This window comes from Rhodnius prolixus, unplaced genomic scaffold, assembly GCF_049639745.1.
Source record: "Rhodnius prolixus isolate KJV_2025 unplaced genomic scaffold, Rpr scaffold_22, whole genome shotgun sequence".
In the NCBI taxonomy this organism is placed as follows: Eukaryota; Metazoa; Arthropoda; class Insecta; order Hemiptera; family Reduviidae; genus Rhodnius; species Rhodnius prolixus.
The window spans coordinates 1,618,654-1,639,258 of record NW_027411617.1 but is presented as its reverse complement, the minus strand read 5'-3'; the positions used below and the strand labels follow the sequence as shown (position 1 = coordinate 1,639,258).

The following is a 20,605-nucleotide window of genomic DNA, read 5'->3' as shown; positions in this document are numbered from 1 at the left end:
AACTGAATACAGTTTCACAGCTTCCTTTTTAACTTCTGAGCCAAAGTGTGACGACACAAATTTCTTAAATTATAATTATACAATTTCTAGACCAAAAAAAAACTCTTTAAATTTGACGTCACCACATTCTTTTAGCTAAGGAAAAGTAAACATGTTTGTGACCACTCGCATGATTTCCTATTTTGCTATAAATAGATAGCCCTCCGGCGGTTATGATAAAGCGACTAACATTTCTACATACATCTGCAGAGCCAGTAGGACGAGGCCGGAAGTGCCCGGCACACACAGACAGACAAACTTAATTACATATTTCATAATTAACTTTTTCCACACTCACACACGCGCGCGGCACATTACTGTCCACAGCCTGCATGATCTCTCACACATGTTCCAAACTCCTCTGACTAAAAGCTAATGGGTTTTATCAAAGTTTAAAAGCGCGGCCACCCCCCACGGAAGTACTTCTTCCTCCACGGGCTGAACCAGGTCGATGAAGTGTTTTTTTTAAAAATCCTTTTTAGCAGAAAATTTTGTGGACGTCTCGCGCACAACTTACAACTGTGTTCATATATTTCCTACATTAGCTGCGAGACAAAAAAACCTCAATATTTAGAGAATAGTTGGGGCTCTTCATAAAACGGAAATGAAGAAATCCATAATCATCTGTAAACATGGGATTCTATTGGTGCCAAATAAATGACCAATACAGGGCAATAAAGCACCAACCGCGCTAAATAATGAATCCTCAATCCCAACACTTCCTAGCTGGAGTCCTGCTTATTCTAAAACTCAGCATCCCAGTGCAAAGATCACAAGTGATTACCAATATTCTGTGAAAACATCCAGGGAGAAATATCCCATGGTGCTGTAGAGATATTACAAAGTCCATATGTACGTACGAGCACAGATGGTTAGTCACATTAATGAATTTAGTGTGCACCAGAAAATTTATGGTTATTACAGTTACGGTTATGGTGAGCGCTACAATGGTGCACTCACTTGGTCGGTGTGAAAGTTCATTACACTAAACTGTTACGGGGCCTTAAAGTGCTGCCTTATCTCAGTGAACATTAGCTGCTTAATAAGGTGTTATGGGAAACTGCATAAGCCATATTATGTACGTGCATGAAACAGCCAAGTCCATATTATGGCCAAGCGCCACACCACAAACTGGCACTTTAACACATGGATGTCTCTTTGATGGAATAAGCACCAGCAGCCTGCCATATAGTGCACTATATGGCGCACAGCTTATGGTCTCGCAAAACATGCTCTCATATTAATTCTATTAAAGTAACCAGCTGGTATATTGCGTCATTAAAAGAGGAATGGCGGAATGCCATGTAGAGCATAAACATGGCTGTATTAGGCAACTCCACTAATTTAATGACTACTTAATTTCGAATGTTTTTTTTGGGGGGAGGGGGAAACCCTCACACGATAATTTTCGATATTTGGAATCGATACTAAATAGGTAGTTAACTTTATCGATTCAGAAAAGTCGAACTTCCAGTTAGCTGAGTTCGATCCAATTGGCAACCAAACAAATATCGGATTCGAAATTTCAGGATGCACAAAGATCAGTCAAGAAAATTCGCATTTCCGGGATTGCTGAAACCAATTTAAACTGAACAAACCATTTTCACATTTACCCATAACGATGCAAGCTATTTAAAGTTATCGATTTCCCTCCACCTATTATTATCGAGAAAGGATTTTTGCCTAATTCCAGAACAGTTTGCCAACTTGTTTGCCAGCCGGCTGAATTAATTTATAGCGGAAGTAATTCAGCTTTAATCCAAAAAAGCAGCCAACATGATTGAAAAGTTTTCAATACTTGAAGAAAATTCAATTAAATCACTAACAACTTACTTTGGGTAGATTATTAATTGAAAAACATTCGAGTAGAATTAAGTTGGTTATACTGTTTTGTAAGATTCAATTGGTTACACTGCATATATTTGGTGAGGGAGGGGGGCTTAGATAGACCATGATGAGAAACGTTTCACTAAACATTTGGAAGTGAACTTGAATATTGTATCCAATCTTGGGAGTTTTAAAATCAGTATCGCTTGGGAAAGCACATATATGTAGTTGTGTGGAGATCGGAAAAGGTTTCCAACCAATGGGAAGCAGGGGATACAAACATTAATTGGATTTTCTTGGTATTCCTGCCTTTCACAGCTAAAATTAGAAAATTTGGTACCAATGATTTTGCGAAATATAATCATTGCACAAAGTTCAATTTTTTTTTTAAAGAAAGGTTTTTTCAAATAGTGCCAAATAGTAATAATGATATGTCCACGTTATGTGGTAGAAAGGAAACGAATGTTTGACAACATACGAGGGTCGTTTGAAAAGTCCGTGCAAAGTCAGAGAGATAGCACTACTGGCGCGTATCGAGGTTATGTTTAGTTAGTAGCATCTCTTGGAAGAACACACACCAAGTTTCAGCCAGATCGGTCTATTTCTTTGTGTTTGGCATTCGTTTGAATCGAGGAAGTCGAGTGATTTTCAAAAAATGGACGAAAAAGAATTTCGTGTGTTGATTAAACACTACTTTATGAAAGGCAAAACGCCTTAGGAGACTAAAGAGAAGCTTGATAAACATTATGGTGACTCTGCACCTTCGATTAGAACAGTTTATAAGTGGTTTCAAAATTTTCGGAGTGGCCATATGGGCACAAGTGACGCTGAACGTTCTGGACGCCCTGTTGAGGTTACTACTCCAGAAATCATTGATAAAATCCATGATATGGTGATGGATGACAGAAGAGTGAAGGTGCGTGAGATTGCTAGTGCTGTGGGCATCTCGAATGAACGGGTACATAATATTTTGCATCAACATTTGGACATGACAAAGCTATCCACAAGATGGGTGCCGCGATTGCTCACGCTTGACCAAAAACGAAATCGTGTGAAGTGTTGCAAGGACGGTTTGCAGCTGTTCCAGAAGAATCCGCAGGACTTTAAGCGTCGTTTCGTCACTGTGGATGAAACATGGATACATCACCACACTCCTGAGACCAAAAAACAATCTAAACAATGGGTTACCAAGGGGGAATCTGCGCCAAAAAAGGCGAAGACCGTTCCTTCGGCCGGAAAGATTATGGCGACTGTCTTTTGGGATTCGCAAGGAATAATCCTCATCGACTATCTGGAAAAGGGTAAAACTATTACAGGTGCATATTATTCATCGTTATTGGACCGTTTGAAAACCGAGCTGCAAGAAAAACGCCCACGATTGGCCCACAAAAAAGTCCTTTTCCATCACGACAACGCACCAGCTCACACCTCAGCAGTTATGGTCGCAAAATTAATGGAAATAGGGTTCCTACTCGTTTCACATCCCCCCCCTATTCTCCAGACTTGGCTCCCTCGGACTACTATTTGTTCCTCAATATGAAGAAATGGCTGGCGGGAAAAAGATTTTATTCAAACGAGGAGGTGATTGCAGAAACGAATGGCTATTTTTCAGACTTGGACAAATCCTATTATTCGGAAGGGATCAACAAACTAGAGCAGCGTTAGACGAAGTGTATAAGCCTAAAAGGAGAATATGTTGAAAAATAAAAAAGGTTTACACCAAAAAATTAATTAGTTTTTATTTCTGCACGGACTTTTCAAACGACCCTCGTATACAGGTATTTAGATGCACCATTTCGCTACGAAGACATAATGTTCTCCACCAACATCTATGTGCTTAAATCTGTAGCAGAGCTAGCAAAGAAATATGCATGTATTTAAAAGTCATAGCCGATTAGAATGAATGGAAGAAAATGATTAAAGATGGATTACGGTGATTACAATTTAGGTTAAGCTATAAGGATGGCAGGAATATAGAGTACTGATCCATCCATTAGTTGTAAGTTTGTATGTAAATAGTTGTATATAGTAGAGGGATGAATGTGTGAAGCGAATGTATTTATAAGTAAGAATGGAGAGTGAGTGATATTCTAGTGATAAGCACCTAGACGATGCTGGCTGTATGGCGGAAGCCAATGCCAAAAAAAAAAAATAGTCTATCGTTTCTAAAACACGGGAAAAAAGGTTTGACCCGGAAAACTGTTTCGAATAAGCGTTCCACGTTTTATAAATATCGATGGATCGATGGCTCTTCCGGAAAACAGACTATCTTCAACTTAAAAGTACTCAGCACTCAGAAGGCGATGAAACGGTAACAAGCTCTTTAAAGTATAGTATTTTAAAGACGCTCTTAAAGTTATGGTTATCTGATTTTTTTTTTTTTTTTTTTTTTTCAGAATCTCTGCAGAAAAACTAATTAACATCAAATTAAAATGATGTTCTTTACGTAGACAAAGACTTCAGTAAATTTTAAAGCATTTCAAGAAGCCATTTTGAGAAAATTCCAAAAAATTAAAATATAAAATCGCTGCAGAAAAAAGATGCACTTCCTGTTGATGGATTTCCGCCAAAAATGTTGTATCTGAAGTGAAAAATGGTACCAAAACGGAATTTTAAAACGAAATAGTTTTATTTTCTGGTAAAATTTTGGTTTTGAGATATTCTATTAAGAAATACACTCAATACGTAAGTGTACAGATTATGAACTAAAAAAAAAACCGTTGGTTTCTCGAGTTTTTACGAAACTACGAAACTACCCACTTCCGGTAAGAACTTACAACTTTCTGGAGAACAATAGTAAGAGAAAGTTGTTAAGTATTAGCACCAGAATTTTTTTTTTTTAAATAATTTTTGTGCACGTGTTTAAAACTTTAAGCTTTGGTATTAGGACACGTGAAAGTTGCCCAAAAAAAAGGATACTCACAGTTCTGAAGTCTATCAGCTGAGTGATGAGGGTACCGTCAGTCCTTTGAAACTCCAACATTACCGTATCGTCGGTAACATTAGCTGTGATAGTCTCCTGCAGTACATCTCCGCCCTGGAACATACATCAAGAACAGATGTCAACATGGAACGCCTTAGATCTGTGAAATGAACCGGAAATATAATATATATATATATACGTACACTAAACACAAACACACACACACCCTCTATGTCCAGTCGGCTACACCGAACTAGATGATCAACTCTGTGTACATAGGTGCACTCTGAAGGAAAATGGATGATTTTTCTCTTTTGGATCATTTGCCAGCAAATTTCCAAAGTGAAACGGTTTGGAACGAAATGCGAACATAATGCAACTATAATGGTGAAATGGTAGAAGAGACAGCCTTTATTACAATTTCATTACTGAAATATAAACATCAATTTAACAGGCAAATCTGATGTGAGCACTGTTACTAGGCATTTTAAAGGCTTAAACGATGACTACATTTAAATGGTTAGTTTAAAGTCATTAGAGATAGAATTGTAGATTGTAAGATGGAGAATAGATTGTAGATTGTAAGATGGAGAATAGATTGTAGATTATAAGATGGAGAATAGATTGTAGATTGTAAGATTGAGAATAGATTGTAGATTGTAAAATGGAGAATAGATTATAGATTGTAAGATGGAGAATAGATTGTAGATTATAAGATGGAGAATAGATTGTAGATTGTAAGATTGAGAATAGATTGTAGATTGTAAAATGGAGAATAGATTGTAGATTATAAGACGGAGAATAGATTGTAGATAGTAGTTTGGGATAGTTGCTCCGGAATGCTTTTCACATTGAGATCCTGTACTCCGCGATGCCTCCACAACATTTGAAATCAAATTCACAAATATACCAGCAGAATATGCTCCATAAAAAAAGAGAAAGGGCTTTTGTAGAAGTAAGGAAGTTGAGAGAGAGAAGCTGACTTACCTCTTCTGCTCAATTCCTTTTTCAAGGAGAAACTAGAAGACTTTGAGGAGCAGTAAGAGAAAACACTCTGGATATTCCTGCACTTTCTCCTGTTTCTTCTCAAGGTTATCATTTACCCTATTTCTCATTTTACTCCTCCGACTGGCACTTAATTCTTACACCCATCACTATTCAGTTTCTTTAAAAAAATGGCCCGCTTAAAGGGAACCTATACTTCCCCTTCCCTTAAACCGATTTTTACAGGAAATACTTTACAGAAATCTGCACATTATACAATTAGTGACCACACAAAGCTTAAAGAGATAATCGTTTCATCCGTTTTGGGAGCAACTATCCCAAACTACTATCTACAATCTATTCTCCATCTTACAATCTACAATCAATTCTCCATCTTACAATCTACAATCTATTCTCCATCTTGTAATCTACAATCTATTCTCCATCTTATAATCTACAATCAATTCTCCATCTTACAATCTACAATCTATTCTCCATCTTATAATCTACCATCTATCGTTTAAAAATAAGATACAGTAACGTGGCACTTCCGGTTTTTCAATAAAACCTTATTCTTAGTTGGTAACCAAGAGAACCGTCTAATTTTGTACATTCTGTGATTTTTCGTTTTGAGTCAAAGTGGAGACCAATTCTAAAAACCATTTTTTCGTGCTCTGGGGACTTTGAAATGGGGAGGAAAATCTGCATGCTTCCGCGGTACATTCTCTTACTAGTAAAGGAAACAAATAATGATTCCTGCTTAGTTGAAAAGAAGATTGAAGATTCGCCTGCTAACGGAGGCGGACGCCTGCTTTTATAAATTTAGTTTGCTCATTATTGACAGAGGAACCCAAGAGACGATGAGCTAGTTGTAGAATAACATCATCATACCCACACCCACTGTTCCGGTATCTGTGCCCGCAATTAAAACCTAGATGAGGTACCCAGCTGTTCGTATTACTGTGGAAGTACTCGCTGTACAAGCAGCATCCCAGAACTACCGACGAAAGTGGCTAGAAAGCGGATATTGGGATCAGTCGAATGATGCTGCCTTTAATTCTCACTGGCTCCTCCCAACCCCCACAATCAGCTTGCAATGGGAGCCAAAAGAGAAAATGAAAAGAAAAACACACACAAAAAAAAGGAAAATGGCGGACATTAATACCAGCTGATTTCAAAGAAAGAAAGCGCCTGATGGCCACAGCTGATGATGAGTAGCTGAGGCACACAAAAACTACCCTCACGAGCGAGGAGGGGGGCGACTAACCCTCTTTTAACCCTGAGACGGCTTCAATTTTTATTTTATTTTATTTATTTTTTTGGTTACCGCAGCTAAAAACCACAAAGAAGCGGAGGCAGTTTAGGGGGAAGAATGAAGTAATTATTTGCTGTTTAGCTTCAGCACTGCCTCCCCGGAGAGCTGTGGAAACTGGGGGCGGCCCCATTTTCATTTAAATTGGATTATGTATTTATTTATTTTTTTTATTTCTCTCAAACATTAAGCCTTCTTCTACTAAAAGGACTATAAAAACTCTAAAAACAGATGTGGTTAAGCGCTTTTGGAGGAGCTAACCTAAGGGGTGCACATTCTGCCAGCGATCTGTCTCTTAACTCATGACATGGAAGTTAAAAGAAAGAAAAAAAAATCCCTAAAACTCAACAGAATCTACCCAAAATTAAGGATATACTTCAATAATCTCATTTTTACAAAAAAGAGGAAGTGGAGGAACCAACTGTTCCTGGAAATCGCAGTTCAACAGTTACAGGAAGTAGTGCACTCTCTCTCCGTACCCAAAGATATCCTTCATTTACAAGATTCTGGAGATGGATGCTGCCAGTATTTCCAGTCTTGCGAGGCTTGACACTTATGACAGGATGTAATAGAGCTGTTGAAGGTCGTTCAAGCTAACAACCCCTCTGCCAGTACTAAAGACGATAGCCCATGGGCTACCTAAAGGATTATCCTGCTTCTATGATCTTATTTCAACTGTGGTTATTGTTTATTATTTTTGGTGACTGAATCATAGTTTCAATAGGATGATGAAATTAACGCCAGTTTTAGTCATTACAAAATTTATTCTGCCGGAGCTTTCGACCTAGGGACTAGGTCATCTTCAGGGCTGTGGAACATATTTACAGTGTGTTAACAATTATATTACCAATTAATTATATTACAATGAATATGTATAATGTAAAGAAAAGTATATATACGCCAACTTACTACAAAAATACTTGACAATTGGCAACACTGACTTCCTTACAACCAAACACAATCACACACAGACCGATCACATTCAGTCCATGAACAGACAAGACAGAAGACACACCAACCCTTTAATGATGTAAAACAGTATATTGGTAAATTAGGTAAATATTTTTGTAAATTTTCGTTACATTATACATATTCATTGTAATATAAATATTGTTAACACACTGTCAAATATGTTCCACAGCCCTGAAGATGACCTAGTCCCTAGGTCGGAAAGCTCGGCAGAATAAATTTTTGTAATGACTGAAACTGGCATTTATTTTTCCATCCTATTAACTGTGGTTATACTTAAACTTATGGTCTTTTACTGAAAACTGTAACCACACTTCTCTCATCCGAATTTCCTGGAAAACTGACTACTCTGGGGACTTCGAAATGGATTCGAAAATCTGTATGCTTCCACGGTACATTCTCTTACTAGTAAAGGTAACCAATAATGTGATTCCTCCTTAGTTGAAAAATAGATTTAAAAAAATGATATTTCCGGCTGGTCGATTTTAAACCGAACCTTATTGTTAGGGTACCCAACTATACCTAAGCGAAAGAATTTTGCGAGTCTATGATTTGGATTTTCGGTGTGTACTCACACAGCCATTGAGGTGGGCATCATTTTCATAAACTTTGTTTTTTTACTGAGCGGAACTTAACAACGATTAATTCTGCTGGAGAGCGTTGCGGGAAAAGTAATAAAATAAATAGCCGAAATTATAAACAATGAAGAATGAAGCCGCAGGACAAGCCAGAACATATAATAATAAAGTGTTCCTGGATAGGGGCAGCAGGGAATGAATGTTGAAATGGATCAAGTTTGCTGGAAGAAGTTGGAGCCGCCTCAGGGAGAAAGTTTTGCGGGCGAGGAAGGAAGACCGGCGGTGGTCCGTCCAGAGATTCGGGCGAGTTCCAGCTACAACAACCTCCAGTTCTTCTCAACTCTTCTTTACGCACACTAGTTGCTCGTTTTCCAAAAATACATCGCCGCCTCCTTTATCCCTCTTTTTTTTTTTAACCCCCCCTTCGGAAAGTTGGCCATCTTAGAAGCAGAAAACCAACTCCTGAACAAGATCCCACACAACGGCGCAAACTTTATAATTTTATCCCTTCCATCGCATCCGAGGCTGTTGGTTCCTGTTCTTTAAATATAAATAAATACTTTTGGCCCAAAACAAAAGAAACAATTTAATCTGTTTGCAGAATTTACTCTTTCTAAACTATCTCTTCACTTCTGTTACTAGGTACCCACAGATTATAAGAAAAGCTTGGCAGGGGGCTAAAGATGGAACATTGAATCCCTTCCACTGCGGCTGGAACATAACAACCTTTTTGATGATGACACGTTATGGATGTGATTGATTTATTTGCTTCGGACCGATTCCCACAGAGTTAACGCCACCAAATCTATAATCACTTTAAAGGTGGGGCTATTAGGATAATTGTAGGGCCACTGTAGGCCCCAGAAAACACATGTATTGCATGGGCCTAGCAGATGGATAGCCTTTTGTAGGTTCTGTCAGGAAGAGGATGTCAGTGTGAGGGGCTTCTCTGGCTAAGGATGTTAAACCAAGGCCACAGGAGCTTTACCCAAAAGTCGCTCTCCAGCATTAAGAGTCTGATTAAACGGACGGGTCTGTAAGGGCGAGCTCTAAAGTAATGGGAGCCACAATAGATCCAAAGGGGTCGCAGTGGCGTAGGCCTTAAAGGCCGCCCAATTAGAATCATATCTTATTTTGCTAGGACTACAAAGGAGTCGGCACAATAAGCCACGTTTAGACTACAGTGCTTGGGCTATCAGACCCACCGCTTCCTTTGTCGCCAAGCAGTGAATTCTAGGAGGCCGGAGTAAGCTCCCAGGACATCCCAGAACTTCATCACCCCTCAGCTCGTGGTAGCTTCTTCCAGTGATGGTGATCCCTCAGCCAGCGAGATAGATCTTTAATTTCCTCAGCTTTCTATTATTTCTGTCCAGTTTTCCCGACTCGCATTCCGCAGAAATATAATTTTCTTCTTGTCCGCCCTAAATAAACATTCCATTTCCCCCTCCCCCCAATCAGCCAACTCCTTGCGACCTCGTACACTCATTTATTATCCGGAAATTGTATTGACTTAAAGTTGATACTTTAATTTTCTTATAATCATTCCGGTATATTTGAACAGCCCTTCTGAATAAATAAAAGCGGAAGTATAAGTCAAGAGTTTTCATAATTCCAGTGAGAAAAAGGGAAAAATGAAAACACTTGGGCTAACATTCACTCGCGTAGTGAGAATTAACGGAAGTACATCAGACTAGAGGAACTTCCAAGCGGATGTTACCGGTTTAAAGGGAATTTCCAAAAATTTGACACGATCACAGTACTTCCTGTTTTGGCAGAATTTCATTGGCGCTCATTAATCTTATCTAAGCTCCGAGGTTTTAAGGGGGCTTCCTCCCCACCACTGCGGCACATCACAGCCACTTTTAGTAGCTTTAGGCTTTTAATTCCTAAATACCCAGTTAATAGCATTAAATTGTATTTTATACACAAGTCAAAAGCTTTCAAGCTTTCATACAGAAACGCGGCAATTATTTTGTACTCAAACGAAGCGGTTTTGGTGCGCTAGTGTGAGTGTGTAAAAACAGAGAGAGAGAGAGATGTTATTAGGAATAAATTATTGTAGCCTCATAAGCTTAAACTGGCTGGCACACAGTAATACGCACATCCTGTGAGTGTGTGTAATTAGCATGCTAATTTGGCGGCAATGAGTGTGGCAGGGAGAGTGGATAATGCGGGAGAAAGAATAGAAGGGTGGGGAGCGATCCGGAGCAAAGCAGAACAGTTTTAGTACTTAGCGGATTTATTGAAAAGGTTCTAAATTTGATGTTTAACATTTGGTAATATTAAATTTAGCTTTTCCATTAAAGCACACACACACACACACACACTCACTTATTCACAGAACTTCCGTTTTATGATAAAACTGGTGGTGACGTATTTCCTCTCCCTCACAAACACACAGTGCTTTCAGCTATCCGAGTACATTTCCGTTTAATTCAGATTAGTAAATTTAACTCGAGTTCACAGTAAAAAAAACCTTACGTTTGAAAAGTCTCAGTATTATTTCAGAAAATATTATTTTAAAATGTTCTGATGTTTCGAACCAGTCTAACATTACTGTCAGATAAACACCGTAACTGTCGGGAAATAATTTAACCGAAAAACTTTTTTAAATTTTAAACAAAACCATAATTCATGAACAGAGCTTTTAACATTTATCATTGCCTAAATTTAAAATAATATCATCATTAAAGAATTTCCTTAATATAAAATCGAAACCCCTAACTGGAAAACTCCCACAATTTTCCTCGTATTTTCTTTAAACCTACGAAGTAAAGTAGTAAAGTAATGCCTACCAATTAGGTGTCATGGATGGAGGCGACAAACAAACATATTTTACCATAAATTTCTCGTATTAACCATTAAATAAAATCAAAGACCTACAGACCAGGGGAATCGAACCCACTAAACCAACAATACATCTTAGCATTGCGGGTCTAGCCTATTACCATCTAACATACTTTACTATAAATTTCTCATATTAAACATTAAATAAAAACCAACGCCTAGACTAGTGGAATCGAACCCACTATACCAACAATACATCTTAGCTTTGCGGGGTCTAACCTCTTAACCGTTCGGCTATCGTGGCACCTCTTTAAACTTATATGAAATCACTATAAAAATAAGATTTTTGAAGGTAGATTATTTCATTTGTACTAAATTTTTTGCAAACTGAGCCCACAGTACAGTTGGAGGAGGTCAGCCTGTGAAACCGGAATGGTAGTTTCGGCGAATAACCTCCACATTTGGATGCCATCCGGTGATCAATTATCTTTTCTAGATCTCTTTTGAGCATCATGATCTCCGTTTCAGTCACATTTACGGCCAACATCAAACCAAAAACTGATTGATCCTATTTTTTTTTTTTTTTTTTTTTTTTTTTTTTTTTGGCGCATCGACTGCCTTGGCCATTAGCGCCCACTAATAATGTTCTTTTCACTTTCCAAATACTACTCGAGCTGGGGTGACACGTGTGCAGACCCATAGCTTCCAAACACTACACCTTGCTTAGCAAGGTAGGGTGGAGCCTGGGTCTGCAAGATTGTCTCCACACATCCCCTCTTATGATTGATCCTATTCTTCTCAGTTTGAAGAACATGGCTATTTCTTGGAGTGAAAATATTTTCCCGATTTTTCGTCCAGGTTTTCTAGAAAATCCAATCAAGTAAGAACTATTTAAACCACGTATACTGGAATACTGGGGGTGAGTATTCAAGTTTTTTTTTTAATGAAAATCGTTAGGGAAAATTAAGTTTAGAAGGTTTTTTTTTTAAGAATGCTCTATCAAGACTAGGAGAATATACTTCTGAGGTCTGGGTACCAGGTTTTACGGGTATTTTTGAATGACTTTAGAGGAGGCCAAAATCAGGAAGGTAGTAAAAGGAGCTTAATATAAGCAGTGGGGAAAATGTAATAAAAGAAATGAGAATTGCGCGCCGGAAGTAAGGCGAAAAGCTAACTGCCCGGATGTGGTATGCCTGGCGTTGCCAGGATGAGGTCTTAGCACTTGAGAAACTGTTCTGAGCTCCATTTGTAAGGTAAACGGTGCGTACCCTTTAAAAGCAAATCTGACGACCTCTGCTTGCCTACTTTATACCCAATCTGAGTCCTAGTTAAATGGCCCTTGATAGCAAACTCCTGTTTTTATTAGTGCTCTAACGAATTTACCCAGTTCAATTAAGGTGGTACAATGTAAGCAATGGCTTGGACAAAAACTAGCGAAAAGACTTCTGTAGCATCGATCAGCGGACCAACCAGCTGGCCTACATCTACGCTACCCTCGCGTATTCTATATTAGATTCTCCTCAATGAACTCGACTTCTCGGAAACTTACAGAATACAGCAAATATGTTCACACTGTACTGCGACTGACCCGTGCCACTTTCTCAAGTCTTCTACCCAAAAAGGATTCACACTTATTTACTTTATCTCTTACTGGGAGTAAGGCTTGAGGAGGGAGCAGATGAAGGAACCGATGTGGGGTTGTTGCGACGCCCGTTGAAGTGTACTATCTCGGGCACGTTTATAATTGAACCACGCCTTGAACGCACCTCCAGATTGCAGACGGATGCTTTCAGTACCATGGCCAGACGGATGTTCAGTTTGCTCCGTCACTTGTGACGTCACAGTTTTCTTCCTGTTCCTCCTAAGTGGAAGCCTGCTTTAGCTTATTTATCATTTTATATTCCTTTAAACCTAGCTTATCAGCTGTCCTCTACAGATCGAGAAACGCATTCTTCACTGCAGCGAACGCCCTTCCAATAATATCGATATCGTGGTGTATCAGAATACCGCCCACCAGTCTTCTTTCCATCTATGACCGAAAGGAAAGTCTCACGAAACCAAAATATTTTCCACTTCCTCAAGACACGGATAAATTTATTAAAACTACGATAGTTGCTTTATGTAAGCAGGAAGAGGAAGTAGAATGGTTAAAAATTCTAATTTAATTAAACAAGTTTCGCTCCATCGATTAGGATAGCAGTGCAATTTCCAACAATATTAAACAGCTAAAAATGTTCTTAAAGAAGGAGAAGAAGGCGAACATTAATAAGAGACTGGAGGAGCCCTTCAAGTACAGAGGCTGCCCCACACCCCCAAGAAGTATTGTTCAAAGAGAAGAGAAGGAAACTGTTGTAATTTCTCAGTTGCCGCACTTAGACCTCCATAATTAATAATCATCCCGAAAGAGGGAAGGAAAAAGAAAATTAAAAGGAAATCGCCGCTAATGGGCGCCACGAGACCCGCCTTCCGTTTATCCAACGCTTTTTATTATCTTCCTGTTTTTTTTTCTTCCAGAATGCAGAATCTTCACGTTAGACAATAGAGCCATTGGATGGGTAATAATTTATGTGAATTTGTTAAATAAACATGTTTTAATTGGCTTTCTTTTTTGTAAACAATCGAAAACAAGAGCCTAGTACAACTTCCACAAATCTTCCCCCTTATTAAACAGTATAAGCAGGATCACCAATTTCTGGATAAATGTACATTGGCAACATTGACTGCTGTAGCTGGATTGTGACGAAAGAACTTGAAGAACCTTTAGAACCGGAAATATTGCAGTTTTCTCACCGGGAACATCCGTTCTATTTTCCAAGTTTGGAAATTCCATTTTAATAAAGCCGATGGAAATGCTAAATTCTGAATTTCCTGGGATTTTTAGTTTTTGAGATATTTGGTGTCCAGACCCAGAGATACCCCCCTCCAGGAAACAGCTATTTCCGGTGAAAAGTAAATTTAGCACGATCGCATCTCTTCCGTTCACCAAAAGAGAAATTAAAAAAAAACCGTGGCTGTGTCATGGACACGGCCGGATGTTGTACGTGAATACGTTTACGTAACGGGTTATATTTTTTATATAAAATGAATTTATGTCCGAATGGATTGTTGACAAACGTCGTAGTGAAACGTGCACTAGCTGCTGCCTAATGTGTCTTCATAATCGACGATCGAACACAATCTATGCCTGTACAGTCCTTGTAGATGTAGAAGCGATTTCATCAACCACTTCCATAATTTCAACCGGCCCCAGCTGCAGATGTACTGACATCGTCGTTGATTCGCTCGGCCGCATTCATTCTTTTACGTTCCCGGCACAGCTTGACTCGGTCATATGGTGTTTTATTATTACCATTCGATTGTTCTTGAGAAGCCCTTTCCAACCGTATACGATCTCTGTATTTGGTTTTGCCTTTTCGACGCGTATAGGCCGACATTATATATTTTTGATTATATTTTTATTCTAACACCTTATTATATTCACTGCCACTATTTTACACTAATGTTTTATATACAATCGATAGATTGTGACGACAGCTGACGATTAAAACTTAGCTTCTCCGAGTCAAAAGTTATACTAATTGCAAATCTCGATACGCAGCAAAATTATCTCAAAATGGCGGCGCTTCCCCCTCCGCCGCGCGTGATGCTTCACAGTCCTCGCTTATCGTAATGAATTCTTTGATCCTTTAGCTATCCAGTGGTCTAATTTAATTTTGGATGCAGCCGATAGATTCGAAACTATAATGCCAAACTGTATCCCCCGATTTTGTTATCATTAGGTTTTTTTTGGATTGCCTCCATATGATAGCAAATTTAAAGATGTATTCACGTAAAAACCAAACGCATAGCAGGTAATATCAATATTATAAAAAAATAACTTACAGGACGACAAACTTATTATGGGAAGAAATGAGACAGTTTGGTAAAACGACAGAAAATTCTGTAAAGATACAGGAAACAGGAAAGAAGTCTAAAACAAGTTGGTAGGCCTGACATGTGCTGTATGGACAAAAATCTTGTGAACAGAGTATTGTATTTAGGGGGGGATAGAATAGAGATAGGGACGGTAGGGGGGGTGTATTAGCTGTTCGATGGAAGAAAATTGGCTACGTCTTGCAAGGCGCCGAGGCGGGGACACTCTCAAGATACGTGATTACTCACACGAAGAGAAGAAGAACACTGAATGGCAGAGAGCAGCACCAGAGGAGAGTTATGTTTGTACACAGTGCTGAGATAGGAAATGTGTTTGTGTCAGTAGAGAGGAAGTTGGAGATAAACAGAGCGGAAGTGAGAGAAGAACTCCCCGGGGACACTCTAATACCAGCAGCAGCTCTGACAGTTTCCATTAGCCAGTCTTACAGCTAAGTACTGCCACAGAAGCTCATCGCCGATCTGTCTCCAGGCCTCGGCAATCCCCCCAATTTTTCTCTCTCTCCCAATCCCACTCCTATAAACTGTCCTCCGAATTAGAGATCCAACAATTAATAAGGGATTAATTAATATTCTATATTTACTTAGTAGAAATCGAAAAAAGTGGGTGAACAAGTTCATTAGGGGGAAAACCCCGATCTTTGCCACCTCGAGTGGTTCCCCCAAGAAGCAGACCCACTGGACTTGAACCCCTCAAGCTGAGAGTAGAATAGGGAAGCAGATATTCCTGACTTCTGCACCCCCAGCTTTCTAGCCCTTCCCTAAGCTAATCCAATGCGATCTGAGCCGACCGATGGATAGCACTGGCGTAATGCATCGAAACGAATCTACGCCCCCGCATGTGCTTGTAGAAACTGCATTTATGTTTACAGAAATTGCCACCAGAGTTCCCCACCGAATGAAGTACGAAAGTAAGCTTACAGCCTATGTAATGGCGGCTTACAAGTCTAGAATATGCCTATTTCTCTTTTATCTATTTAACGATTAAACGATACAAATTCTGAAGTTTTTTGTTTCTGTTAACGATAATTCTGCAAAACATGAAGTTGTATTCCAAAAGAAATATTATTTATCGTATTTTTAAAGGTTAATTTTTTTCTTCCTTTATTTGAAAGTTTATCAAATACCTATGGGAGAAATGTTGGAAAAAAAATTTTAAGTTAATTATTTCATTGAAATTATTAGGTTTAAAGTATTGGCCAATCACATTGTAGTAGGGTTGCAGACGGTGGGCGGGTCATGCCCACCTCTAGTGTAGTCACGCCCATTCCAATGAAAACGTGTCATGGCTGATCAAGGCGTGTTTAACAATGGTGCTTCAGTACCTTGCACTTATTTTTCTAAATCTTTTATTGTTTTCTCATATTTTATTAACCTTTTTTTTGTGATTTTAGAAATAATATTAATCTTAGGTAGATATTAAGAAAAAATTATTCGAAAAAAAAATCATTCTAAATTTTCAAGAAATTTTGCATTAAGTTAAGATCGTTTTCGCCAATATTCGACAGTTTCACTTTACTTTCTCATGAAAAGAATCTCGTATGAACACTCTCATGACTTTTTCTTACCATAATTTACGAATATAATTGAATTTTATAGTAACTTATAATTGCATAATAAAAAGAAAAAAGAGATCAAATTAATAATAATGTCGATAGAATGCGACACATTCCCTCTGAACCAAACTATTAATTGAGAACAAATTACAAGCCAATCTGACATTTAAGCTTTAAGTACGTCATTAGATCAGCTTCAAAATGAATCCGTTTGGCAAATTCATGGTTAATTTCAGAAAAAGCATTTCTTTAATATTGCACTTTCGGTGTATTGATTTTCTTTCTTCTTCGAAGTTTGGTTTGGAGTTTAATAATCAAATACTTAGAGGTAGAATACCTTAAAATATCTAAATGGAAGTTTAGAAAACCTTATTTAACCTCTCGTAAAATGAGAGAGTATAAGATGGTCCTATGTTGATCTAGTGAGTCACCAACCTGGTTAAATGTGAGTGTAAGGGTGAACCTATCTTGGTTTAGTGAGTCGTATGCTAGTGAAAATTAGTTGAGAAGACTAATTCACATGTAGTGAATGATAATTTATTATGAATCATTTTTCTAAGAAAATTCGTCATAGAGCAGCTCTAGGAGGTGGGGGTAGACTTCCCGGTAAAGGTTACATTTCAGTTTAATGAACGGTTGGTTACAAACTGAATACTGTTGATTATTAATAAGAATTAAGTATGACTCAAATGATTGGTAGTTTGAGGGGAATTCGTGAGTTAGAAGAACCTTTATGATCAAGGCGACGGAAATGTTCAGGACAGATTTCTTCGTCTTCAGAGGACCTCAGAAGAGATTTTATCTGTGGTGAATACTTGAAAACATACTTCCTCTTTTAGGCAAGAGCGAGTTTATACTGGTATTTGCGTGAATAAGGAAGAATTTCAATGGGTGACTTGATAGAGGTGTGGAAAATTCAATCCCCAATCAGGGTGGGTAATGTTTTCCTTTACTGACAGCCCAGGGATTTTCTTTACTTAATGGCCACAATTCAAGTCAAGTGAAAAACTAATTCCAAGAATCTAGCATTCAGCCTAGACAAGATTGCTCGGAAATAAATCGTAAGTTGGGCTAACTTTGCGAGTACAGCCGAGCTGGCTATCTCAGCTGGTAACTTATTTGTGGAAACAAATAGCCGCGCCAATGAAAAAGGGAAATTCTAAAAAGGAAAAAACAAGTTCAATGTTTTGGAAAGAGGAAATCTGTTACAAACACACTCACACTTCCTTGAACTGGGAATACCTTGAAGGACACCCTTAAAAAGACATTGCAAGAGGGCTGGTGGTTACTACAGTTGTGGGTGTCCTGTTATAACAAGTTTAAAGAAAAGCAATCGATCCGAAAATCGATTGATTACACTCGATAAAGTGGAACTTTCATAGAATCGATACGTTTCATAAAGAAGTAATGTTGAGGCCGTACTTTTGCCCCTAAAAAAATGGCGCTTTAGAAGTGAACCTTACTACGTCATCTCATCATTCTCTCCCAAATGAGGCTTTAATCGATTTTTCTGGTAAAAATGTTTAAGAGCTGCAGTTGTAACCATTTTAGAAGAAATTTTATAATTACATTTTTTTTAAATTTTAACAAAACTTAAGTAAAAAGAGTGATCTTTTGTAACACTGTTGTGAATGTCTATGTGTTGTCATCCACAGCCTTGAAAATAAGGGCCGAACACTAGTACGCTCAGGACGCCACTTGAAGGTGTTTAACTACAGCCAGTCCACAAAATGTCTTTTGTTCTGCAAGTTGGAAGAAAAAAGAAGGGTAATAACTTTGGTAGGTTGAAAGGAGAAAAAAACAATCTTGTAGCAAGGGACACGCTGAAGTAGGGAAAGGGTCTCTGCTATTAAAATATAAAACATTTCCAAGCGTAGGGTGGTGCTGCAAACCCATGGGTTTCCCCCATCCATATAAATGTGGGTCATTGTGGGGGGGGGGGTGCTACAATGTTCCGGCTGGGTACAACCATGAAGTCCAGGGTAGTATCAAAACAGGAAGCTCGCAGGAAAACCGCCTTCTTCCTTTCTGTGCACACGCTGGCCAACATTATCCAGTTTTGTTCAGGCCTACCAACATAATTATTAAAACCACCAACCAACCATACCAGCTTTTTCTATAAGCTCGTTTTGTGTGAACGCGAAGGGTTTTTGTTCTATTGTCTAACCTACTAGGGAGTAAGAATTCCTTAATTTTTTTTTTTTTTACTAGCAAAGACTCCACGAAACAGGTAGGTGGAACAAACTTGTCAACTTTTAAAATTGCCGTTTTTTTACAGGTAAGTGTATACAAAAGACTGAAAATGGCCTTCAAAAGGATTTTGCAGCTAAAAAGTTCATACCTCGGACTGAATCTTAATAAGATTTCGAGCATTGTTCATTTGAAAAGGTTTTATTCAAGATTTTTTTTTGGCGATAAAAATGATCTTAACGCACTATCAGTGATTTTATTTATTATATTAACCAGGCTGGTCTACAGAGTTTGTCTTCGACTCTTTCGACTAGTGTGTAACACAACTTAGTTGAAGTCAAAGTCTCTACTCTAACAGAAGAATCAATCTCAGGTGATTGATAAAGAACCCGAAATCGGTCAGGAATTTTACTAATACGTGTAACATCAGCATTATTGTCCATCACGGAATATTTTAACTATATTAAACGAAAGAGCATAGTATTTCTATTTCTTGTTTAGTATTAAGCTGTCAAATCTAGAAAAATATTCCTTCAATACTGATCTATGACCAAAGTTCATCCGGCCTTTTCGAGGAGGTGGCAGACCAAATGCAACTTTATACCATAAAAAACTTAGCGGAAGTGGCATTAAAGTCATGTGTCATGATGCATTATGTTTTATCTTAGTTTTAATGCAAGCTCTACCGTAGGTCGTGGGCGAAAGTTAACTCACTTTACAGTAAATTCTCATTGGGAGAAAAATTAATGCCAGCTTCAGTTATGTTTTTTGATAGTGTATGTTATGTAGTAATTTATTGTATTGGTTGTTGTTATGTTTAGTGATGTTTTTACATTTAGTAAGGAAAGTGAGGACTTCTTTTTCAGTGATGAGCTTCTTGTGTGATTCTCAGTACCTTTATGTTGTTTTCTTCGTGGAATATCCAAAAGTGTGTTCCACTTCAGTGAAAATGTTGATTCGATTGGCTTTCGTCTTGTTATTACTGTTCATTATTTTTGGTGACTGAATCATAGTTTCAATAGGATGAAACAAATAACTGCCAGTTTCACTAAAACTGAAACAGGCATTAATTTTTCATCCTATTGAAACTATGTAAATCAGTCACCAAAAATAATGAACAGTAATAAATTTCTCATATTAATCATTAAATTAAAATCCAAGGCCAAAACCAGAAATCGCACCCACAAAACATCTTGGCTTTGTGGGCCTCGCTTCTTCTAACCGCAACGACTATCGTGGTGTGCTTAGTACCATTTGGAACTTTCGTACTTAAAACCGTTTTAAGTTGATCAGTAGAGCTTTCAAACTATCAACACCTGCAAGACAAGCAGTTATACCCCCACTCTTGTCTGTGTTTTCGTTTGAAGTCAATTTTTTTAATTACAAAAAATTAATATTTGCAAATCCAAAAAGTCATGGTGGAGGGTTAATGGTATTTTAGAACAAAAATTAAGGGAAAGTACCCCCAAAATAAATCAGCTGGGGATATTTTGTTCTCTTATCTGTAAGG

General features: G+C 38.1%; 1 protein-coding gene across 1 annotated transcript in view; it reads right to left on the bottom strand.

The window, feature by feature from the left end:
• oaf (BRICHOS-like domain-containing protein out at first) overlaps window positions 1–20,605 on the bottom strand; it is a 139,881-nt gene that overhangs the window by 90,861 nt on the left and 28,415 nt on the right. The window contains exon 2 of the mRNA XM_074134737.1: window positions 4,790–4,903. Within this exon, the coding sequence (XP_073990838.1) occupies window positions 4,790–4,903 (114 nt within the window). The remainder of the gene's footprint in view (window positions 1–4,789; window positions 4,904–20,605) is intronic.